At 40.9% G+C, this 25,962-nt stretch overlaps 3 protein-coding genes across 6 annotated transcripts in view; 1 reads left to right on the forward strand and 2 right to left on the reverse strand.

Annotated features, from left to right (window-relative positions):
* Positions 1-1,227: 1,227 nt before the first annotated feature.
* LOC311261341 (sesquipedalian-1-like) lies at positions 1,228-5,919 on the reverse strand. 2 transcript variants are annotated; one of them, XM_084359874.1, is made up of 3 exons: positions 5,811-5,919; positions 5,202-5,305; positions 1,228-4,103 (listed from the first exon to the last, which is right to left on the reverse strand). In XM_084359874.1, the coding sequence occupies exon 3, from the start codon at positions 4,072-4,074 to the stop codon at positions 3,181-3,183; it is 894 nt and encodes a 297-aa protein (XP_084216000.1). In that variant the 5' UTR covers positions 4,075-4,103; positions 5,202-5,305; positions 5,811-5,919; the 3' UTR covers positions 1,228-3,180. The 2 variants fall into 2 exon arrangements, with proteins under 2 accessions (XP_084216000.1, XP_084215999.1); XM_084359873.1 differs by having other exon boundaries at positions 5,202-5,309; positions 5,811-5,907.
* A 3,380-nt stretch (positions 5,920-9,299) lies between these two features.
* Positions 9,300-24,329, reverse strand: prr16 (proline rich 16; the record flags this gene model as incomplete). Of its 3 annotated transcripts, none has more annotated exons than XM_084359378.1 (3): positions 9,300-12,505; positions 18,144-19,231; positions 24,253-24,329. In XM_084359378.1, one exon carries the CDS (start codon positions 19,175-19,177, stop codon positions 18,365-18,367), a length of 813 nt encoding a protein of 270 aa, XP_084215504.1. In that variant the 3' UTR covers positions 9,300-12,505; positions 18,144-18,364. The 3 variants fall into 3 exon arrangements, with proteins under 3 accessions (XP_084215504.1, XP_084215503.1, XP_084215502.1); XM_084359377.1 differs by having other exon boundaries at positions 24,243-24,325; XM_084359376.1 differs by lacking the exon at positions 24,253-24,329 and adding an exon at positions 23,613-23,747.
* The window catches only part of hsd17b4 (hydroxysteroid (17-beta) dehydrogenase 4), a 28,562-nt gene continuing 26,878 nt past the window's right edge, over positions 24,279-25,962 (forward strand). Inside the window, exon 1 of the mRNA XM_084359375.1 lies at positions 24,279-24,368. Coding sequence (XP_084215501.1) covers positions 24,332-24,368 — 37 coding nt within the window. The 5' untranslated portion in view covers positions 24,279-24,331. The remainder of the gene's footprint in view (positions 24,369-25,962) is intronic.

A 25,962-nucleotide genomic window follows, 5' to 3' on the forward strand; every position in this document is an offset into this window, starting at 1 on the left:
TTCAATTATTTAATCCACCCCTTTTATATTAATGGAGGTAGACTACATAGTACATACACCTCTCAGTTCAGCAACACCACAAACTAAACTCCCAAAATAATCATTAAGTTGAATCAATACCTCTCTAACACAGTTTCAACCCCTGAACATTACAACTAAGGATGCATTGCAAGACTCTTGCACTAGACTGTATTAATTCTGGCTGTAGGCATTTGCACATAACAGTGTGACACTCTTTGAAATTGTTGTTTTTAGAAATGTGCTTTTATGTTGAAATTACCAGACAGGAAGTAGCTTCCCTACTCTTTGCAGTCAGCAGCTCCATGGTCAAGAACGGTATGCAGAGACTGTCCAGACTCCATGCAGGAGTGTTTTCAGATACTTTACATTAGTTTTTAATCTGTGGATGTCTGTCACGGCTTTAACAATCATTTGTAAGGTGTCATATGACCTGGCTAAACACTTTTTGCAGTATTTTTTAAACTGATGAAGCGCAACACAATGAATTCAGATATAAAGATAATTTTCTCTCTTATTAAGACATTATTTTTTTCTGCTCTGGAGACTCAATGTCCTGCTGTTCTCTGTCTCCAGAGGATTAATCACATGTACTTGTCCCTACTGGCGTGGAGTATTGATTAGTCTACAGTCAGGTTTGAGACTACCGTTTAATGTTGCTGCACAGTGACACCTGTTGAGAGACAGGCTGAATAGCACTAAGAATGTGTGTGTGGTTTTATGAGGCCAGCCCAGACCATGAATGAATGTGGGGGGTCCGTCTTACTGTAGTCTAAGAATAAAAATAAAAGGGAGAAAATCTCAACTGGCCCAACTGTAACTTTATTATTTCTTACCTGTTCATCTTAAAAGGTGCACTATGTAGTTTAGGGGAAGAATAATTAATCAGACTGACTGATTTTTGTATGCCTAAAAAAACTAAATAAACAAACTCTCTTTGTCTTCATGACTGAATAAACGGAATAAACAAACTGACCTTAAAGGACAACACAACTTCATACTGTTTTACTTTGTTTATATGTGGCGGACCCTGCCACCTTTCTAGCTTCAAACAGTGTTCTGAGGACCTTATTTTCCTGAGAACAGCTTGTTTATTCACTTATGGAAAATGTACATATCTGTAAATATTAAAATTCTGAGTTTGAATTTCTTCTCCAAAACTACATAGTGCCCCCATAGTGTACTGAGAAAAAAGTAACTGTACACAAATGATGTATGAACACTTTTTTATTTAGTGGTCCAATGCTTCGTTAACAAACATCTTTTCAGAGTATTACATCAGGACAATGTGTTAAATATTATTGGTTATTTAAAATAATACTTATTTTGTGTACCAAGACATTGAAAATTGTACTACAATCATCAGTCAAATTGGAAAAAAAAAAGATTATTGTGCATTTAGATTGCTTTCAACATTTGGCACTCCTGAATCAAGATTGATACCATTTTCATTTATATGGTTAATATGTAACATTCACAAATTACTTTTAATATCATTGTGAAAAAAAACAAAAAACAAAACTGAATATTGTCTTCTGTAAATACAGAAATGCTCTTCTGGAGTTAATAAAATTGGCAAGACAACAATCATTTTTGATAATACGTGTCAAAAGCATATCGCCTCAATGCTGCAGTTTGGAAAAAAGAAAAAAAAAACACGTCACGCCGTCCCACATTGTTGTTTCTGTACAAGCCAAGTATATAACAGCAATGATAGTGCTGTGCATTGATGCCGACTGAATGAACGAAGCCATTGTCAAAAAGAGATTGCACCCAGATGAACCTTTGCAACAAACAAAGAATAAGAGCACTAGAGTCAAAAAAGAAGAAAAGTCAAACCCTCCCATTGCTGTTATAACGATAACATAAGGCACATATAAAACAAAAATGTAAATGGCCCATTTTACAGACTGCTGGTGTTAATTTCCAACATGGAATAGTACATATTTACCTACAAACCATGAGGTTAGATGTTCACAGACATAGGCCTCTAACAGTTACATTCATTCAGTAACATTCAGGTTAATCAGCTGTAACAAACAAACCAACAGCGTGTTTTCAAATTAAGACGATTTGATATGAAATAATATGAAAAGTCCTACAAGTTCAAAGATGAAAAATCTCCTTTCATGAAATACAAGAGTCAAAAAGAGAACTAAATGACAAGCATTCTTATGACAAAGCATCATCTGGCCGCTGGCTAACAAGGGCTAAAAATACCAGTGTGTTGCTCTGAGCCAGACATCCGGCTCCCACTACAGTCCCCAGTGGCTCGAGAGAGAGGATGCTCTGACCTTAGCAACTACAAGGCCTCTGGGGTTAGATGTACCCCGCTGGGAGTATGGAGGAAAATCTGGACTAGGTTTCCTCACACGGCACCACTTTTAATCCCGTGAATCTCCTTTGTTTTTCTACAAATCAACATTTTAAAGTGACGTTAAAGTGGTTTAAAGTCCAGGAAACTGGAGCCATAAACGGTCCTGGTGAATATAAAAATGCCATCAACTGCACAAATGGCTCTTTATTTTATTATCATCATTTGATTTTTTGTGCAGTGTCTGTAAATCATCATCTATGCGTGTGGCCTTCTTTAATTCATTTGCATATAAAAGAACCTCCTCACCATCCTGTGCTGTTCCCTCATCATAAAACGACTTCCTTATTAAATATTTGTTGGTTTCTTTTGGTAGTTTGCATGTAAATACCTATCGAAAAACATTGTTTTTAGATCCAAGTCCTGGCAACTTTAAAGAAAACTGACCCAAAAACATTGCAAAAGTAAACGTGGAAGCACACACTGGTAATATACCGCGATAACAGAACAGCATGTTTCTTTCTACAACAAGGCTAAACTCTTTGCTATTGTCCTTGGCAAATGACACTCAGTAAACTGTGGAAAAGAGCATATTTTGGGTGTAAAAAAAAAATCTTGGATTGTACAATGGTGATAGTGTCAATGTTTAAGACAGATTGATCCCCCTGTGCCAGACAAGATCTGGAATCAATCTCATTTTGTCATGTCTTTTTTTGATTGGTGATAAGACTGCAATTTGCAAATAAGTCTTAGTTCTCTTCTGTTGGGTTCAGAAGGGTGTAACACTGCAGAATGTGGAAGAAGGAATGATAAAACTGTGGAAAATTAGATGATCTGTGTCCATTAATTTACTGGCTCTGCAGCCACTGCACTCTCAGCTCCTCCACCTCTCTGCCGTACCAGTCATGGAGTTTGGAGAAGCAGCCAGTGCCAGGAGAGACGGGGCTTTCCAGAGAGGCTCCTCTTCTCCTGGGTGGCACTGGTGGAGCCCTCACTCCATCAGCCCCATAACCAATCACAGTGTTATTCCCAGAGTCTGTGCAGCCTTCCCAGGCCACGCAGGAAGGGGCTGCCTCGGCAAAGCCGTTCGCCAAGGCAACTGGTGGTTTACTCCATGTGACGCCATTCTCCTTAGAAGACTCAGGGATGAGCTGCACCTCATCCTGGAGGCTCCTCTGGGCAGAGTACTGGATTGACATGGGAGGGGCACTTGATGATGATGATGATAAGGAAGATGAAGATGATGACGAAGATGATGCTCCAGACCTGCACCGTGCCACTTGGTTTCTCCTGGAGGACTTGGGCCTGCCCTGCAGGCCTCCACCTCCACAGCCACCTCCTGCAGCCTCCTGGATCTCCTCCAACTGCCTCTCCAGCTCCTTCACCACCAGCCTCATGTAGTCAAAGCTGGCCCTTGACAACGCCTTCACCCATGACTCCATGGCTGCTTGGTTCTCAGCAGCCATCTTGTACACCCGCGCTTTGGCAACTTCAAACTTGATGGCAAAGGCGAACTCCTCGGCTGACTCACACAGCTCCACTGTGCACCCTTCAAGGACGATGACACCGATGGGCTCCCGGCTGTCACGCTCCTCAAAGTAGAAGAGCATGTTGCCCTTCAGGACAAACCAGCGCCGGTGATAAGCCGTGTTGCGCTCACCCTTTTTGAACAGGAAGCCTGTCTTGTCTGGCGGTGAGTCACAGGTGGCGTAGTGCGCCACGCTGCGTTCGTTCAGCTTCATCTTCTTTCCTCAGTAGATTCTCTGTTTGCCTAAACGACATTGTAAAAAGGACATCTGAAGGTTAAATGGATTAGTTTATTTTCAAGGATACCAAAAGAGTCCGCAGCTTTTCCTCCCAGTAAATGATTGCATCAGTAGATTTTGTTTATTAGTCATGCTTAAAGCTTTTCTAATTGGTGTTTGCTGAAAGAAAACCCACAGACCCTTCGCTACCTATGCTACAAGACTGTATAAGCTAACTGACATGGTTTCGGTTATGCTTGAGTAGTGTATTTGCTCTTGTTCTGTTATAAAAGGAGATTCATTGTTAAACTCCCAGGCACTTTAGAGAGGCAGATCCTTGCCAACCGGACTTCAACCTACACTCTCTTGTCTCCTCCCCACTGAGCCATCCTGTTCAAACACTTGAATTTTACCTGTCACAGCACAAGTGTGCAAACAAAACCTTGTGTGTAGACTCAGCAAAGTGAGAAAGTTTCAAATATAAGAAATACTGCATGGGCTTGGTCGACTGTAAATGTAGGTCAACCTATGAAGCTCACTTATACAACAGGGAGAAACTGTGTGTAATCACATGTTCAGCTGTGAACTAGGGCTCAGACCTTCCCTCTGTGTAAACAACAACTAATCCAGTTATAATGTTGACAAGGAAGCATGAAAGTACAAGTTAAAGAACATATAGTACAACGGTGTAACTTCACATCGCCTTACTTTGTACAATTCATTTGTCCGTGTCAGAACTTTGACATTTTTTGTTGTTTTTAATGCAACCTGATTGGACAAAATGCTTCAAATAAACTCAACACATAAACTTTGGCAGTTTGCAAGAGCAAAAGCCAGGCTCAGAATACATGAGTTTAAGGCCAATTAAATCCTAGCTTGGAGCTTGGTTGGTACCTTCGCAAGGCCCTTTTTATCTGATATCGTGAGGGGTTTACAGATCAGGTCTTAAACCTCCTGTACATGAGTTTCTAGATATACTTGAATGAAATGCGTTTACCTTTTTATGTGCAAATATTAGAGGGAAACAGGTTTGTTGTAGGTTTAAAAAAGTTTTGATGGGGTGAGTACAAGAATATTAAATACAAAGTTACATAGCGCCCCTTTAAAAGTATGTGTTTACTTACGTGTTTATCTCATATCCAGATGACATCCACCTCTGTGTCCACCCATCACATCTGGAGCTAATAACTCAACACCTCTCCCATCTTCTTCTGTGTTTTTGTTGTTCCTGGCTGGCAAAGACAAACGTTACACACTTATTTTCACTCCAGTTACACCCAGCAACCACAAACACACAGCTGTGAATCCTGCTGAAGACACCAGCTGAATGAGAAGTCGACGTCCAGTTTGTTTCAGACTAACATGTTACACATTAGCTGTTTGTTTGTTTTTTCCACCACTGCCAGCTAATCCTATTTGTGCGAATGATTCAGTCTCTCTGACTACTTAGTGGGGTTTGGTCACAAGCTGTTGACGCATCAACACTTTATTCATCTCGGGCTACATTAACAGTTTCCGTAACAGAGAGACAAAACCACAAATATGTCTGAGGTCTGACGGAAAAAGTCTCTGCGCCAACTAACTAACTAGCTTAACGCATTGAGCCACTTTGGTGAATACAAATGGGCATCCAGCGTCAGCATTTTCAGCTGAGCGCTAGCTAGCACTTACAGCTGACAAGTTAAACTCACAGTTTAAGACGGTCTTACGCTAACAAGCTAGCTCTTTATTACCTGCTGATAACGGCGGCACCTCCTCTCAGGCAAATAGTCTTCCCGTTGTTTATTTTTTCCCTTATCTCTTCCTCCTTTCTCTCTTTTTCCTCCCGTTCTTCCCTGTCACGTGACCGACAGCGGGGAGCGCGTGTGGGAGGTACGCGGGCAGCTTGACTGGGCGGGGTCGGTGTTACAGCTCGCCCTCCGCCGTGGTTAAACGTACGTGTTCCCCATCAGGGATGAGCAGTAGATCAAAACAAGCGCACCCCGTCTTTGCCCTTGGAAAGGTGGAATTTGGTACAGCTGCTACCAGCTGCTGCTGCACCTGCACGGATGGACCATGGGTGCTCCCTCCTGACTATAAGACATATATATTGTTTTATTAATAACTGAAAATAATTTTATGAATACTGTGAAGATGATTCTGTCTCTGCTTCTGTCATTTTAACATGCACTCAACATTTACTGCTCTGTGCACCACTGACTTCATTTCCAAGTGATAAAACTCATTCAAGGTCCCAAAGGTTTTGTGAGGTCTTAAAAATTGATCATCACTAAAGGTTAATGACATTTAATCCTTGCTCACATTCATTTTTATATGGATGATCTGAACTCATCCCTCTTGGCATATTTAATATAATTTTACTTTTGGGTGAATTCCAGCGAGACTACAAGAAAGATAAGTGAGGACTTTTCTCATTTCTTGCTGTTTTGATTTATGGTCCGTAATTTGGATCCTTACTGTCTTTACTACTCCCCTCTATGTTGTTATTTTCTGCGCCTAGTGATTAAGATATAAGCTTTCTTTCAATATTTTTATCCTATTTTTGATGTATAATCTTATTAATTTATTATGATTTATTTTATTTTATTCATTTTCATCAAGGTTGGTAATTGTTTACTCTGTTTTGTATTATTTGTATATATGTCCTTGTTCCCAAATGTTCTATTAGAAATGGTCATGATTAAAAAAAAATGTTTAAAAATACTCATTTAAGAAGAACAACACAACTGTGACGACACCTCCCACTCTGTTTGTGATTCCTTGTGTTGTTACCTGTTCCTGTATCCTGAGTGTCAGGTGAATGAGCCACACCTGAAGTAACTGAGAATCTGATTGCTGCACCTGCTATAAGAGGGCTGAGATCTCCCTCTCTTCCCTCTATGAGATGTTGTATGGTTTGTTTGTTCCCAAATGTTCAATTATAAAAGGTCATTATAAAAAAGTTTTAAAACTCATTTAAGAAGAAAACAACATAATAATAATTAATGCATGTTTTACTTGAGCAGTACTTGTAGAGCTGAAAGGATAATTGATTACTTGATGACAAAAAATTAATATTCTCTGGTTCAAACCTCTTAAATTCCTCTTATGTGATTGTGAAGTGGATATTTTTGTAATGAAGGGAGACATTTTATCCACCAAATGACTTATTATGAAAATAACTTTTAGCTGTAGACAAAGGCGTCACATTGTGCTAAAAAGTAGTGGGGACATAAGAACTCAAATGAAAAAACATATGCAATGGTAGACAATGTAATGGTGGGGATCGGTATGAGGCCAGAGTAGATAATAACTATGAGGAAAATCTTGCATCGGCGCATCAAGAGGGCGAGGAGCTGAAATTACATAAAGGGTTTACAAGAGTTCACAAGTCATCAAGTCAGTCAAGGTCAACCAATCATGACTCATTCTATCCATTAGGCTTCAATACATGATGAAAACACAAAAAGTGCATTTACAGCAACATAACATGACTCATTCTAAGCTTGAAGCCACAGGTTATTCAATCCTAGGAAAGTAAAGTCATTAAAAGTGAGAGCGTCAAAATCAGCCATGGAGGGGACATGTCCCCGGTGCCCCCAGAGCAAAGGCCACCATTTGCTGTAGAGCTCGACCAATGTATTGGTCAGCTGAGATTATCTGCCAAAATTGGCCTCTCACAGATATACCTGTATCAGTGTAAATGTTGTCTGATATGTGCCATAACCAAAACTTCTTTTAGAGATTATAATGTAGAAAGAGCTTCTTGGGAACGTGGAGTAATTTATAATGATTAAATTCCCAGTAAAGTTTCAAACAATATAATTTATTGTCAAACTGTAAAATACCATGCCTACATTACATGTCTTTGTCACAAGTGCTTGAGAGATAGAGCAAAGAAATTGTCTTTTTCAGTTGATATATCGGTACCAGAATTTTGTATCGGTTCTCAAAATTGAATACAAGTCAGGCTCTAGTTAGCTGCAACCCTAAAAGATCAACATACTTCAAAGTAAAAATACTTTGTCCTGCATTCACAATTTCACTAACTGTACATACAGCAGCAACATTTACTTTAAATATTACTAGTAGACAGCAGACATGCTCTTTTAAGTGTTGCATTACTTCATTGTCCCCAAGGGAAAATCTGTCTGGCAGCCAGGTGAGACACAGAACACACACAGACATGAACATAAAATATGATTAAATGCATTTAAATGTTAAATCTGGCCTAATTAAAATGTGGATCATATTTGGTACGACTCTTATGTTTGTAAATGTTGCACTCAAGCCTTCACCACAGAAAAGACCTTCAACAAGTACAGAATGATGCAAATATATTCTTTGAGTCTCCTTGATAATTAATCAGTTGCATCTGTTTCCTACTGTCCTGATGTTTTTTTCTCTTTAATATTTCAAGTATTACTGATACAGTCTGTTCTGGTGTTTTTTCCCCTCTAATACAGCTGCACAGTGCATACTTAGGGTCCAGTAAAACCAATGTGCTTATATATTGGGATATGTTGGATGGCAAAAATAGCTCTGCTTTAACCTTACAGGTTTTCTATATGTATCATATGCTGAAGTATTTTGTATAATATCTTTTGAGTGGAGTGTTCAAGTGGATCTGCGGTGGCCTGAAGGTTTGTACAGGATTAAGGTACATCCATTATATAATATATAGGCTTAGTGTCTGTTTATACTGCATTGACTACATTTTACATTGACTTTCCTTACATTCATTATGCTACAAACAGTTGCCCAGGACAACCGCTTCTTCTGCCATTTTACTTGGAGTCAGTCAGTGAGTCAAGCATGTTCATGGATGTGAACTTGTGACGTTACAAACTAACTATCACTGTAACCCCGTCCTTCATCTCTAAGGCATTGAGCGTCTGGCTTTTTGCCTGCGCTGTAATGCGTATGACCATGACAAGCCACTAAGAATTCATGAGAGTATCTTCTGCCGATGACAGCCGATGGTCTTTAGTCACACTAATCTTCAATTAACTGTCGCAGCTTCCGATGCCATCTCATGTATTTTTCTCTCTGAGAAATTTGCACACACTGCTTTATGGCAATTTTGATGAAGTGTGATACTCCTACAGTCGGTTTAATTTCCTCCATTTGACTCCCAGTTCACAGTGATGATGAGAGCACAGTCCATAATACAGAATACACACATGAATATTAACACTTTTTATGCTTCTTCAGCCCATGAAATATACACTGACACAGTGATATCAAGTGTAAAGTGTTTACTTCTCACAAGTTATTTTCCAACAGTTTGAGGACACACACAACAAAATACCACTGACAGCTTTTTGAGACGTTCCAATCATCTTTAAAACTGATTCTTGATTGATCCAGAGTTTGGTCATGAATTCAGTCTCTGTGTCCAGTGAGAACAAAGAGGTGGAGTTTACATGTGTGGCGCCTCCGGTCTGGATGTGAAGAGAGGCTGTGTGTATCAAAGATTTTTGGACATTTCTCACCCTTTAATTGGGCCAAATGAAAATGTATTCACCTATAGATATTAACATTTTTCCTTTTATATTCTCTGTTTCTTTACTTTAAAAGTTTCCTGGTAAAGCAATTTGTTGGGTTTTATATAAATAAACTTTGATATTATTGTTCTTTAATTACCAATGAATCATTGGCCTAAGGCGGGGGTCAGCAACCTGCAGCGGCTCGCTGTAGCTTTGACAAAAAATAAATAATGGCTATTTTTTAACATCATCATTGTTGCAGGCCTCCAGTGATTCTGACATTCGACGTGTGTAAAAACAGCCTACACACAGAATAGCATCTGTTCTAGCAAGTTGTGATTTTGTCAATTAATCAGGGATGCTGGAAGTCAGTCACAGTTGCAGGGGGCTGAGAGGTCAGTCTATAATTAAGTTGTAGTAAACGTGTGCAACAGTCGTACTTTTTATTACTTTCAATGGATAGCTTTATATCTAATATTTATTAAGAAGAATTTTTAACAATTTGAAAATGTTTTGCATCAAAGCAGACTTGGACGCCAACACAGCAACTGCAGTCTAGAATAGCAAGGAGATGAAGGAGAAAAATTCCCCAGCCTCCATTATAAAATCTCTTAATTTTGCGTGCTATTGAGTTAGGAGAAATTTAAACTGTGTGAAACACTATTTATGACAAATCCTAAATTATTTGTGTCTTCTTGTAAATTCGGCAAATGTTATACATGAAGTTATTTCTTTCCTTGGGTAAAAAACATTGTGTCTGACACAGACCTCCAGTCTGCAGTGTAGTTCATCCACTTGACTGATTAACAAGAGAACTGTCAAGTTATATTAAGCTTCGTGTTTTTATATCATGTGGACAATTAATTGAAGGTTTTTTATAATGCCTTGTTTTAGGGGGTGCTGCAGGCCCCTCAGCACCCCTACATCCTGTGTCCAAGCTAGGAATTTAATGACCCCTGAGCTGAAAGCGCTTAGTTTTATGCTCAGCCCCAAGGGTTGATTGCTGTATGTGGCCGAGGATAAAAAAGAAGAGGATTATCTCATTCAAAATTAAACTGAAACTAGCCTTTGTTCTTTTCAGTGTTACTTTTTTAAAGCTTGGCTGCCCCTATAATTTTTTTTTTTTTTTAAAGCTACTTTTTTATTTTATTCATTACCACAAGCAAAGTTGTGTCCACTTTTGTTTTTCGCCGGTTATCCCCCAATAAAAGTAACAAAAAAGTTCAGTTCTCTTTATTTAGGCTAGTTTCATATTTTCATAGATGCACCAATAATTGGTATTATCGTACTGAAAATGCAAAGTTCAAGTACCATATAAGCCTAAATAACCCAGTGCAGAGTAGCCACGGGTGTGAAAACATTAATGAATGCTCATTTGATTAATCTCGATAGGCTAATTTAGACTTTTTAGGCTGTGTTACTTTCATCATAAGGCTCAAATATGTTTTGCGGCTCCAGTCAGATTTTTTTGGGCAAGAAGGCTCTTTTGGTAATAAAGGTTGCTGACCCCTGGTCTAAGCAATGTGGTAAATCCCAGGAGATTTTTCAGATTTATAGTGGCTGCAGAAACAACCTGATGGACATCATGTGAGGAAATGAGAGGGAATACTTCTTAACTCCAGGAGAGCAGAGCACCCTGCATGTTGGACCCACCAACAGACAGCCTCTCCACAGATATGCATAGAAAAACACAGTGATGGCAGGACAAAGTGAAGAGTCAGTCATGCATTCATTCAGCCCCATGCCTCCCGTCTGATAAAGCACAACTAGGTATTTGGTTTTACGCCTTTCATCTTCTCCACTTTACATTTTCTTCAGCTCATTCTGTAAAGTTTCTTGAAGCGGTAATACTGAGCACTTGTTGTCCATCCATACAAACGCCATCCTGTTGCTATATATAAATGACTCATCATCCGCCTATGCCCTGCTGAAAAACACGTACCTCGAGGGAATGTCAGCTTTCATCAAAATGCCTCTCAGTCATCTAACACAATATCAAAAATATCATCTCTTTAAATGTTAAAGTCTCTGTAGAAAAATGCCTGAAATATATAGATATCAAACATGTACATGTATATTTGTATACAAAGAAAATTTGATGCAAATTATTACTTCTTCGAGGATCCTTTAAAGCTGTAGCTACGTCACTTAACTCCATCTCTGCATGTCATCGTGAAAAACAAAACAAAAAAACACAGCTTGCATGGCACCAGTTGAGCACATAGATTTTGATATACAATGAACTTAATGTCTGGACACAGATCAGTGACGACATCATCATTCATTTCAAACCATTAGTCTTTCCCCCCAAAAATACACTGTGATTGTGCATACTGACATAATATAATTTTTCTCCTTATCTGCAGTCCAGCAGAGCAGCATTTTGCTCGCGGGCAGACCTGTCGGGCTCTCCAGACACAAACAATTACAATTCTTAAAAGGCTAATTCCATCGGTTGAGTGGAGCTATTGATTTCCATCTGAGTATGCACAGAGCAAAAGTCTATAAAGACATCAATCAAATACTGGCTGACATCATTTCACCCCATCGTGTTCCTCTTCAACTAAACTTGCCTCTTCACTTTTTGATGATAGGGTTTCAGCAGCATTCTAAACTTTAAATCAACTATTTCTATGTAACAAAAATATCACCCCCACAACTATAAATCATCTGTACATATCTGTATGCATGCACATACAGTGGCTGCCCTTCATCATCCCCCAGTTTCACAGTAACATTGCGCTGGCACAGCTGTGCCTGGAGGTCGTTCAGTGCTCAGAAGTCAAAGTATAAATTTGGATGAGCTCGTCTCCTGGTGGTTGAGAGCCATTAGCGCTTTATGTAGAAAAAAAAAAAAAAGTTGATGCTTGGCCTCGACTCAGGCTTGCTGATCAACTGGGGTCGATCAGTGTACGAAACAAGCATCTCTTCCACTTGTATCTCAAGTGTCTCAATGGGCCCTGCAGAGGAAAAAGAGGAAACACATTAGCGTGAATATCTGACTGCACAGAGGAGAGTCACTTGACACAGCAGTCACAACAGTAACACTCGCTTCACACGGAGCAAAATGAAAATACACCAAGGTATCACTGCCCACACACAAACACCCAGATGCTCATACACAAAGTCATCAAAGTTAAAAGGACCGAGCCGCCTAGCACATTTCCCTCCATGGATTAAAGAGGGTTCCCTTTTGTGGAAAAGACAATTGCCTAGCTCTGTCGCTCTCCTTAAATAGCTGCAATTTTTTCCAGAGTGCCTTCCTCAAGTGGTTCAATGAGCAGAGGGCCCCATCTGGGTCATCTTGGCTCTTACAAATCTGATCCTGTTGTTGAGATATTGTGCACCTTCCCTGCATAAGGTGCAGCTGATGCCTCTTACTTTTAACAATCTCCAAAGCAGCGTGAAATCTTCTGATTAAGTTTGCTTCGCCCCCATTGCTTTCTTAGTTGCACTGAGCCATCTCAAGCCCTCATAGCTGCGTGTATTCATGTGTGCCTTTTTCCAATCCTGTACACCTTTAATTCCCTTAATATTAAAATGTATGTATGAGTGTGCACATGCTTTTTCAACCAGGACACACATGCCCACTCAATTTTCCCACATCATGACTTTGTCTGAGTCACATATAAAGAAACACCAAGACGAGCCAGTATCCATGCCCAATATGCACCAGATTTACTTATGAATGCTCTCAAGTTTGGCAATGTAGGTCATGTATATTTTGTATCATAATGAACTTTGCATACAGTATCTCCATTATGGATGTAATGCCTCTGGCAAGCAGCTCCAGTTATTTGGGTTTTCATTTTATTTAATGCTTTCCTCATAACGTTTTCATTTTGAGTGATCATGATGAAATGCGACCGTTTGAGGGGAGCAAAAATCAAAGTAAATGATGCATGCAAATAGACAACTGTGTCTCTTGGCAGACTATCACCACCAACAATCAGACAGAGAAACAACAGCTAATTAATATTCACTGGCAAAATGTGTGTCTCACTCTGACACATTTATTGGGTTTTATTGCACACGGTGCACTTGCCAGGTTGGAAAGCGGAATGAAGGCAATACAGCCAGTAGAAGTACTATAAGCACACATATGACAATTGTGTTATCAGAGTAACAGGTTTACCTTTACAAATACAATCTAACCAGTCAGTGCTATGAGATTGTAATCTATTATGGAGGCAGCAGGTCTACTTATTAACCTGAATAAAATGAGGTGTCGCACTAGTGACGTATGTTACACAAAACCATTAAATGGAGGAGCTACTGTACATGTCATTAGCAGATGCATAACAAGCAGGCAACGATTTTATCATTTGTAATTCAAAGGTAAGAAGCGAAGGAAGGCAGCAGGCTGCTGCAGCTCAGGAAAGAAACAGTCGGGGGAACTTTTTGATCAAACATACAAATGGACATCCTGCCAAATGAGTCTGCTGTACAAAGTGTCAGATATGTTTTAATAATAGATACCCCACCCACATGTATATAGAGATACATGTGCACGGAGAGATTGTTATGCATACAGCTGCTGCCGAGTGGGAGTGAAGCATCATCCGAGGGGAGAGGAAGAAAGAAATGAAGACAGAGTGAGAGAGAGAGAGAGAGAGAGGGAGAAAGAGAGAGAGAGGTGGGCTATGGAGCTGTGAGCTGTAGGGAGTAGGTCAGTACAGTTGAGTCAGTCCTGACTCATGATGGAGGCGGTGAAGATCCACCTCCTCCCTGCCCATTACAACTTCATCCCCGAGCCTGGAGCACTGGAGCTCAGATAGCCATTTACAAAAACAGTGAAGAACTCCTACACTCATGGTCAGAGGAGCAGTGGTTTCTGTGTTACGAGGACAATCTGATAACAAGTCATGGACCTATGTATTAAACAATGAACGATGAGTCCACACAAATGTCAAAACTGTTTCTCCCACTGTGAACTTTAATGCATGAATATTTATGTCTTTCCATCACTTCACACTCTCCACAAACCTGAGGTAGCTGGTAAATATTTAACCGGATTCATGTAAAATAATGACTTTAATAAATATTTTAAAATACATTTTGACAGCATAGTAAGAGAACATGGGAGATATGGGATAGTGGGAGGCTATGACTTGACATTAAGCCTGAGTAGGAAACCTCAATACTTTTGAGTGCAGACCGACAGCATCGAAATACGTTGGGGTGCATGATATGGATTTTTTTCAGCCTAAACCGATAACTTCAATAATTTCCCATTTTTGTATTTTAAAAAGAGGTCCATAACCTGTAGTTATTCATGCCTGAGTGGAAGAAAGGCCCGACGTATTGAGCAAAGATTGATGTTTTCATATTCCATAGCTCTAATGAAATGTTCCCTCCTCTCTGAACCATTGTGGAACATGTTTTGCACATTACTATCATGTTTCCAGTCAAACTGCAAAAAGTGTCACCACTGATGACAAAATGTTTGGCTCTTCCTTTTCTTCTTCTTCTTCTTCTTCACCTTCATCTGTGTTTATTAGTCACAAAACAACTTTCAGGGTTTAAACAGCTACCTACTGTATTCTCTTGTAAAGCCAATGAACGCAATTTGGCTTCATATTATTTGGTGCTATTTATCGGCAAGAATTTCACCGATACCGATAAATAGCCGCCAATTCATAGGTCTGATATTTAACATGCATCCCTTCAAATAAGAATATAGTGTCTAGGCCATCTGGCAAGAGATTATCTTTCTGATTTACAACTCCTTTTCTTTTATTTTGGCAAAGTGCTAGTGTTAGTGTTTGGAAAATATTTCACATTTGAGAACTCTTAAACTAACGTTAGTTACTGCTGCTCTCTGTTAGTGGTAGAGAGAGGCACTGAGACAAGTTATTCGTGAATGTCACATCATCCTGCTGTCACAGAAAATCCAACCTGAGTCCCTCACAAAGAAATCCACAATCCAGCAGCATTGAACTACTTCAACAAATCATCCACAGGCTTGTTTAGACAACCGAGAGAGATGGGGAAGGTTTTGATTAAGCGTCACGTTATGATCCCCCTCACATAGAGCCCATTCAATTAACTTCAAAAAGTGCTTTTTAGCAAAATATGTTTATCCTATATTTCTTATGGTGAGTTGAGGAATGGTAAAGGTAAAGGTCAAAGGTAATAAATCCCTACTATGAGTTGGAAAAGAGAAATTTGGTGAATAGCTCGGAAAGTGAACAAACATCAGTTTGGTGTAACAGCTCTGCTCCTCATCTCTGAGTTGTAGCCTGTGCAGAAAGGTCAGTTTGCCTTAGTGATGTTGTGACTGCTCAAAAAAATTCAATATATTTAAAAAAGCAGATTTAACTTGGCGTGGAAAAGCATTGAAGAGCAAACACTTTTGATTCATAATTTAAATAAAAACTCAAAAACACTGGTTACCAAGAGGACACTGGTGTTAATGCTAATGAAACGGGGATTATGTGTTTAAATGTATTTATACATCGTATCCATACATCCATAGTAAGGGTCAAAAAGAGAAAAGAAACGCAAACACGGAAAAAGCACGTCCCAGTCCACCGTGTCAATTTCCTCTGTTCATTGATTAATGCATTAGATGGGCGGTGCTACAGTAACAAAATCCCATATGAGCTGCATCTTTTGATGATACTGGCAGTACTCCATTCTGTAGCACACTGCTCGTTCAGCCTGAATATGTATCTGTGTGTATGTGTGTGTGTGTGCCCGTGTGTGTGAGCATGCTGCTGCCAGACTCATTACGATCCATTAACAAAAGGTAAATACAGTGAATGTTCTACACTGAGGGCAATCATCTTCGGGACCAACATGCGTACACATACACTCCTGCATAGCGGCAGACACAATACAGCCAAAACAGCATCAGCGGCCCTCACAGCATTACTGTGTCTTCTTTCTTTCACCGTCTCTCTCTCTGCCTCTCTCCATCGCACATGCTCTCGTTTCCCTCTCTTTCTCTCAGACCCACACATTCACTCTCCCCCTCTTTATCCTCAGCCCCCACTCTCTCACTCTTATCCATTTTTCTCATGGCTGAATATCAACTGATCCCTAATCCAGACGTTGATTTTAGATTTGTGAGGCCAGCAAGGTCATGCATTGGATTTAGTCATCAGTGTGCTATTTCATACCCCTATTTTGCTTTAACCTCCCCTACAAGCCTAAACACGCACATATGAGATACATATGAAATGCACCGTTCATATAACATCCTGCCACCTAAGCACACGTAATTGTCTCTCGCCTTTCTCTTTGTCAGCTTGTCCTCTCTCTCTGTTTACCAGGAAAAATATGTGCAGCAGAAGTTCAGGCTCCAAGGCTTATGTTGGTACAAAGGCTATCTGAGGCTGTGCTGCTATCTCCAGTAGTCTAATCCGGCTAATTAAGGGCATCGCTAGGAGGAAGGTGCTACTATTCTCATCCAACTCCAGGGTATGCTGTCTCCCCAAGTCTGCCAAACTGACATGTGCTTTCACACACACCTATGCACACACACACACACACACACACACAGACGTGGGCAGAGACACGCACAAAATTCCTCGACACTCGGATTGAAAATGATTTTAAGACGTGTCTTAGGCAAGGCTTTATTACATATGCTTCTTAATAAAAGCTAATAAAGTGGAGACTATCAATTGCTCAGAGACTGAGCTGGTATTATATTACTGCTGATCTACAGTCCTTTATGGAAATAAACCCCAACATATTTTCTGCCTGATTCTCTCTGCTCAGGAGCAGAATTGATTAGCTTTCAGTCCATCTAGTCTCACAGATATCACAGTGAGGGATAGTGGGGGTCTAAAAACATGATATATGTGAAATAAAATTCAAGATTTTGCAGTTAGAATTTATCAGTAGACACAAATCAAAATGGCAGTTTTGTCATCGAGGACTTGTCTCTCTTCAGCAGCCCACCATGTCACTCTGCTCACATACTCTCTCCCCTCTTTCACTCCCACAGTCTGACATGTCAGCAAAATGGGACTTGTAGAGACAAGAGGTGATGAGGGGAGAGGAAGTATAGACTCCATTGTCTGTCTCTCAGCCCTACTTTTTCTTCTAGGCATGCTTGTGTGAAGGTATATACTGTAGATGCCACTACCTGTCTGCACTGCAGTGACTTTTATCCTATTATAGCCTTTATTCATACATATGTCTCTGTGGTGGAGAGTTAGCTGGAGGTGTCAGTGTATGGGAAGAACTTTAGGGCTTTGGATGAAATCTAAGGGAAGCGGGTTTTCTTGTTTCATCCAGAAGGACATGAATTAATTAGAGCCCCTCTCTGAAAGAACTTCCTGAGTTTGAGACTCGTTAGTACCAAGAGCGTCCACAAAGACACAGATACAATTTAGTTTTAGCGTTGTCAGCAGTCTTTCGTGAAATTTTTAAAGTCCCTGTACATTTTTCACTCAATGCTCACAACATCAACACATACGCCTACGTGTCTACCCACATATATACACACATATGAACATACAGCACATAAACAAATAAACTTGTTTGCAGACTCACAGATATGCGTCAGTGCACACATGCAATTACTCTCTTTCTTCCTCCCTTTCTCTTCCTTACAAACAAACTCATACATGCACAAACACTCACCGCTTCTTCCTGATCTCTCTGTGTACTCCTCAGCGCCCGTGGCAATGCCTCTCTCTGTGTTCCACTCACTATATCCATCCTTTTGTTTCCTATTTCCCAGCCCTTCCTCTCTCTCTGTTTGGATAATCCAAAGTTCAGCTGGAGTAGAAAGCGCTCATAAACTAGAAAACACTATGAATGATTCAAGAACGTTTAAGTAAGACAGAGTGAGGGGTTCGGCGTCAAACCGTGGTAGTTGTTGATTTGCGTAGGATCGTTTTCTGGGGCTTGTGGGAAGGCGGGTGAGGAGGCACAAAAGGCGGAGGAGTGTTCGATGTCGGCGGGAAACTGTGGCTGACTGAGAGGCCGCCGTTTTCCAACATTAGTTCATGAGGAAGAGTATGAGGAAGAGGAGGGGAGGAGGAAGAGCAGCAATGCACAGGGCTGAGCCTCAAGTCATTAAGCTCAGCCTGCAGGTGCAGTTCTGTGTCGTCTACATCGTATTGGAGGTCACAGTCGGGGCAGTAGCCGTGGTACTGGACTTTCTCACTGAAACGGACACGCTCCCTCTCACGGGACTCCCTGCCAGGGTCCTTGGGGCATTTGTTCTTTTCATGGCGGAGAAGAGGCATGGGTCTGGGTAATGTAGGAACAAGGCCCGACTCAGGGATCCCCCCGTCGCTGGAAATGAAACACGGCGTGGAGGAGAATAAATCCCTGTTTGGTTTCAGTGGAAAAACCCCGCCATTCCTCATTAGAGACCCGCTGGCCTTGGATATATTCCCTGATAACACTAATGTTGGATGAGGCAGATTCTTAATGTTGTGATCCTCGGCTCTCAGCGGGGTGAGTCTAGGTGGTGGAAGGGGAGGGTGGGGTTTCTTGAGCACAGTCAGGACTGAAGGAGGGTTGATAGGGGCCGGGGCGATGGTTGCAGGTATTTTGAAGATGCAGTCCTCGGGGAAGAGCTTCATCTTCTCCAGGCTGGAAGCGGTGGTGGTGGTGGTGGAGCTCGAGCTGGAGTTGAGCGTGTCCGTCTTAGAGCTGTCCGTCATTCCGTCCTCCTCCAATTGCAGGTCACCAGTCAGGGTGTCAATGTCATGGACAACCTGGTGACAAGAAGAGAAAGGGTCACTGTGACAGCTGAGGTCAGGAATAATTAACAAGAGCAGAAGAGGATGAAATATCAATAACACTGGTGACTGGGAAAAGAATGATGATGTAGATTGGAGGGAAAAAAGGACAGTTCATGTAATGAGCTGATGCCTTATCTCCTCAACTTCTAAATTAATGAATTGAAAAACTCACTGTATAAAATTTAAAGAAGATACACTTTGATATAAGAGATTGATGAATGAGATTCAAGATTGACTGAGATATCTCCAGGACAACCACTCCAGGGAGAAAAGAAATGTCGCTACAATTTATGGGAACGCCCATGAGCCTGCCAGACTTTGACTTAAGTGATATACTACAACAATCCCATGATGCACCATCTGAACCAAGAGGAGTAACAATACCAATCATGTGCTGTAAGTCAAGACACAAATTTAATCATTTATGATACAAAAACAGAGTTGGAATGGAATGTAAACATTAAAAACCTCTAGATATATAAAATATAGAAAACACAGGGATATAGCAAAGAGAAAAGGAGGCAGATGTGAAAATCAATAAACTTTCAGGCTTCTATTGGGGAAAATCAGCACAAATGCTTGCTGACATTGAGAAAGTCAAGATTGATAAGAATCTTTAAAAAATATCCCGAAAAACAAGTACAACTAACCCGACATGGATGATCAGAAAGTGTACGAGAGGGAAGATCCATTTCTGCTGACAAAAGTGTCATAAATCTCAACAACAGCACAGGAAACAATTCATCATGGCATGAATTAATTTCAAGCGAGCAACTGTGGTATGACAGGAAGAAAGGAAGACAAAGACAAAAAATAAATGTATTTCAAAAAGATCACATCAGAAATCCACTCTCAACACAATATGAAAGAGCAAACACTCTATCAGTTGAAGTGGTGCAATAATGTACAGTGTGCTAGGGTGGAAGCGGAGACTGCACTGTGAAATACACTATAACAATACCCTGTGAATATTGCTCTGGAAAGGAATCTTGAACTGTAAGATTATGTATGAATATAGTAGACTGCAGATCATGATTATAAAGGGGTACTATAAAGAAAATGAATATAATAAAGAGAAAATGGCACAGAATTTCTGATTGGTAAGATTTTGTCCCAGGAATCTAGTATATATTTAGATCCTACGTTGTCCAAGAAGAATTTCTTTTTCATAGCCTGAACTGTTGGAGCCAATGTTTGGTTTGTTGGCAATCTAAAGGCAACAAGCAATACTGGAAATAGTTGTAAGGACACAGCAGCAGAAGATGACAATACATAAAACATACGCATGATACATATCCTAGAGACGTGCATATATTCTTACTGTACCGGCTGACAGTGACATACATTGCCAAAAGCCTCTCTAAAAGCATGCACTTGGTCATAGTTAGTCTCCCGAACATTTATGTCAGTAGTGCGAGGACAGTGCCCTTGCATGTACACATAAATGTTGCAAAAGGGGCCTGTATAATGTGGGATTACGTTTTCTTTTTACATATTTATATTGGCTTCTGTTGAACATACAGGACAGCCCCACAACAAGAGTAAAAGAAAAACATATTGTTGACAAACGGGCAGTTGCACAAATCTTATCTCATTAGCTGCGTTTACATGGAGCCAAATTATGAGACTAAAAGACCAATCTGAATAAAAATGCCTCATGTAATCACCAATATCAGAGGAGACTTAAGTCTTCTTCTTCTTCTGTTATATTTTCAGCAGATTTAGATGCTTCACAGCCATAAGGTTTAGATGCTGCATCATCTCCCTCAGCCATCGAGGGACTGAGTAGTCTTCCAGTGGAGAAGGATCAATCTCTACGCTCATGACACATTTTGTTATTGTAAATCAAGTTCCAGAAAGATTGTTATTATTCACCCCCAGTATGCCAAAATGGCTACCATATTAATACCATTTTGAAAATACCAGACAGTGTTTTGAAGATTAAACTCCAATAAGGGGACAGATTAGGACATTGCCAGAATGAGTGTGCTAAAGAGGGCAGGTGCATCTGCCACAGGTAGACCCTTCATCTGGGAACATTTTGAATAGTTTGACTTGAGAAAAATGGAGGCAATACAGCACCTTGAATTGAATGAGGCCATGTTGGGCACAGACTGAGGCTGTATGCACCCCTTCCAGCGCTTTTCTCCACCACTCTGCCTTCAAAGCCAGCCCCAAATCCCCCTCCCATGGGGATTACATTTTAAAAAGGCCGTTCAACAAACAGAATAGACATGGTGCTAAAATCTGCTGGGAACTAATAGCTGATATTCAAGTGATAAAAATGTCCATGTTCTTCATCCAGGTCCTTCCAAAAACATTCCCTTTGGAGACGAGTTCCCTCCTGGTTCTCTTCCTGCGGTTATTATTGCTTCAATGCCCAGAACTGAAGCGCGATGTTGGACATTTTATTACTGGCTGCCTCACTATTTGAGGCTCCAGCAGTGAGTCCAAAGAAAGGCTTATTCAAGTTGAGCTGAGCACACCTAAGTTCATATTATCACAGATGAGACACTTGAAATTACCTGTAAAAGCAATCATAAAATAATTAGAATAATGACATTGTGATTATGTTAATTTCCTGAATTAGTTATACTCATATCAGGGTACTCAGTGCATTAGCCCACTGTAAAAAAATACCTCAGATATCATCAAATGCCAGTCCAAACGGTGGCTTAAGGAGCAATGAGGAGAGAGAGGTGAGGAGAGAAACAAAGAGTGACTGAGAGGGAGAGATAAAGAGAAAGATATAAGGCTAGGGCAAAAAGAGGCAATGGAGCTAAACTCTCCATGCCGTCTTTTAATGGATGATTTGTTGGGACACACACAGGAGGTAATACCAGTATCCCAGTGTGCAGCCTGTGCTGTAGGCCAGGCAGCGTCAGCGCCTGTGCCAAGCATCTGGGCAGGGTCACCCCTCAGAGCCAGGCTCGGTTCCAGCCCTGTCTGTGAGTTATAACAGATAACTGCATTTCAAATGGATTATACCCCAAACACTGGCTTTGATAGTAACACCCCCTCGAGGTATATGTTTAGTGTGTGTGGTGTCAGAATAACTGATCCTCTACACAGTTTTCCTGCGAGCAAAATAAAAAAGATAGAATGAAAGAAAGAAAGAAAGAAAAAGAAAGAGGGCACATCACAAAGAAAATTACAAAAGACGGACTACAATGCTTTCTTGTTCTCATTTATCTCTGGAGCCTGCTGTGAGACATTGTAAACTGCTGAAAGACACAAAAGTAGTCTAAATCAGCTCAAGTTGCAGAAAAAGAATGAGGGGAGCAGAGATGCAGAAAGAGACAGATGCTGCGTCGACTACCCATCCATAATGTAGGAACCAGAGGCTGTACGCAATAGGGTTTTATTAGAATGACAGGCTGTCATGTTAGGGCGGAAGGTTCAGCACAGGGGGGTCGGATGTCTGGTGTATGGCCAGTAGAGGAATGTAAACATAACGGCAGCTAAGACTGCAGGTTATTACAACTGAGGAGGCGGCATGGGATTTAGTGACTGACGTTAGAGCAATCACTGATTTAAAGAAAATGAAAGAAAATACGTCTCTGCTCGGTACACTCTGCTCTATGAGAACAACTTGCTGTAAATAAAGACATTGAAAATTCACATAATGCCTGAATCCTTCAAAGACGCCCCCTCCGACTCCAATTCAACACCCCTGCCTCTGCATCACTGAGGATTGAATGGCCAAACAGACAGCTCTGAGAGTTTTCAATTTAGACAAAGACACTGTGGAGAGAAGCAAGTCAAAAAGCAACAAGATAGGGACAAGAATAAAGATGAGTGGCTGAGATAAATACAGCCATGTGGTAAAAGACAATGACAAGACAAAGAAAGATGAGGATAGAAAAGAAATTAGGGGAACCACCAGTAGAAGATTGAGAGAGATGGAGGTAATTCACACCAAACAACAGTCACCATTAAGATGATGAAATGCAATGCAAACGCGTCTTCCTGGTTGTACCAACTTGTCCATTAAATATTAATTGTGATTACATTTTTCTCACTTTCATTGAAGCCTGTGAGTCTGGGCAAGGGAGCTGTCCAGTGTCCTGTCATTTCACACCCCACATCCTCCCCTCTCTCTCTCTCTTGCTCTCTCTCATGTTGGAGATAATAATCACATACATTAGTGGACAGGGGTGTGTGCATGTGTATATGTGTGTGTGTGTGTGTGTGTGAATGCTTGTGTGTCATAGCCTTTCTCCAGGCCCCAGTGAGGTGGACATCAGCCTCCCATGTCCTCTCACACATAGATCACATACCAACAACCCAGCAGAAATGACATTACACCAGGCAGTCTAGTGCTTGTGTGTGGTGCGGTTTCCTGTTCATTTACCTCTTTAAGTTCTTTAGCAACATCCTTGAGGTCTCCCAGGATGGTTTCCAAATTCTCCACGATTGTCTTGATCTCCTTTTTCACTTGTACTTTGGAGACTACTCCTTCAGCGTCCGCATTTGGTGTCCCTGACATTCTTCGGTTTGTGGCACAATCTATTTCGCGAAGGATCTCAAGTCAAATCCTTTTGTCGACACGCTGCTGCCACTTTGCCAACGCATTATTTTAGTCCTCCGCTCCCGTCACTTTTTTTTTTTTTTTTTTTTGCTCCTACATCACGGCCAGGACGGAGCGAAGTGGCGTCGGGCAGCGTTCTGTATCTACCACCAGGCATGCGCAATAGAGCGTAACACAAAAAATAACCGTTATGTCAAAATATCGGATCATACTGTCTGCGAAACGAAGCCCGTCCACAGGTCGGTTCGCCTTTACACCTCCGTGTCCGGCGACCAAAACATGACGTGCCGCGAATATCCCTCACGTCTGGAGAGCGCTAAATTCAACATTTTGTGGGAAAACGTCCAACGTGACTGCGGTTGAGAAAAAAAAAAAAATTAAGCTACAGTAAATACAAAGAAGACCACGAAGAAGAAGAAGAAGAAGAAAGAGTACACGGGCAGTTATCCAAACCGTTACACACAGCCGGTCGTTATTGTAATGGTCCATAATCCTCAGGCATCGGCAGAATTGTTACACACTCCTCCTTTTTCCTCAGATAAATGCTTCTGGTAATGAAACACCCCGGAAAGCCGCCAGGTAACGACACCCCAGGGGCACTTTCCTCCGAACAGCAGCCCGTCAGTTTCATCCTGTCTCCATCGCAGCCTCCTCTGAGAGTCTGAGCGAGCGACGACACGGGAGCAGAGGAGGCTCTCTCTCTCCTCTCCCTCTCTCTCTCCTCTCTCTTTTCTCTCTCTCTCACCCTCCCTCTGCTCTGGCTCTCCCTCTTCTCTCCCTCTCTCTCTCTCACCCTCCCTCTGCTCTGGCTCTCCCTCTCTCTCTTCTCTCCCTCTCTCTCTCTCACCCTCCCTCTGCTCTGGCTCTCCCTCTCTCTCTTCTCTCCCTCTCTCTCTCTCACCCTCCCTCTGCTCTGGCTCTCCTCTCTCTCCCTCCTCCTCTCTCTCTTCCCCTCTCCCTCATCCGACGTTTTTGTGTTTGTATTATTGTACCAGTTAATGAGAATTACCCCTGTTCTTTGACTAGCTTAAGGTAACATTACATAACTTTGTTTTTTTTTACCTTAAAATAACAGTTTCAAAATCATGTTGATGGTAGGCTACAGTGTCTTGTAATAGGGTGAATGGTGTCTCTGTCTCAGCCATCCCCTGCCACTTGTTTCCGCACTATGTAACTTCATGTTTGTAATACATGTTTATTTACCTTTTACCTGAAAAAAGCAGAACAAGTCACTGTATTATGCATCTTAACATGTTCAGCTTCACAGTATGTCAGAAGCTAATATTTTGAGACGCACAACACACTGTGATTTCTCTTCATTACCCACCTTTGTGCTGGTGAAGCCGAGGGCAAGAATTGCCTTGTCATAATTTTTTGCCTTTGTTTTGCCTTTGTTTAGTAGCCTTGCTGCTAAACATAACTCCGGGTCTTCCCTAGGGGTCTTGCCCCACACTTTTGGAACCACTGCACTAGTCCAAACAGGCGTAAAAGACTCAAATAAACTCTATTCATGCACAAACAAAAGCTACAGAGTGATTTAAAGTAATGGCCTAAATGTAGAAAGAGTACTACAAAATACTACAAGAAATCAAGACAGGCAATTTAAAACGACTGGGTGAAAATGATAAAAAAAATACGAGCAAGAAAAACACAAAGGAAAAGAACTGAATAGGCTACTAACCTTATCAGACATTTTGACATGTAGCTGCAGGATGTGCACAGTGTAATCAATAAAATGAATCATGGCTGCATTCTGTTATTTGTCATGCCCCCTCCGTTATTTGAAGATGTATTGTAAATGGAACAGAAATGTTATTAGATGAACTCGACTATGAAAAACAATCAGAGCTCGCAGCGTTTTTTTAACTTCACCTCTTAAAAATAGTTCAAATTGGCTGTTGCAGAATCATGAAGGACAGTCAAATATCGCTCAAGATCAATCTTCTATGGACCAGGAGAATAATTATTGCAAGAGGCTTAATACAAATAAAATAAAAAACATATATAAAATATAAATATCTGAAAAAAAGTTCACTTGAACTCGCTTTTTGTTATATAATTTGCTGGGGGGAAAAAATCGGATGATAAGCAACATGCTGTGGGGCATGTTGCAGGCATGAGAACAACTACAACCTACTTCAGGTTTAAACATTTTACAGTTTTTACATCTCAT

Source organism: Pagrus pagrus, assembly GCF_965226575.1.
Source record: "Pagrus pagrus genome assembly, chromosome: 8".
In the NCBI taxonomy this organism is placed as follows: domain Eukaryota; kingdom Metazoa; phylum Chordata; class Actinopteri; order Spariformes; family Sparidae; genus Pagrus; species Pagrus pagrus.

Excerpts from the sequence above, each read along its gene's own strand:
- LOC311261341 (XM_084359874.1), bottom strand. The coding sequence starts at position 4,074 with ATGAAGCTGAACGAACGCAGCGTGGCGCACTACGCCACCTGTGACTCA.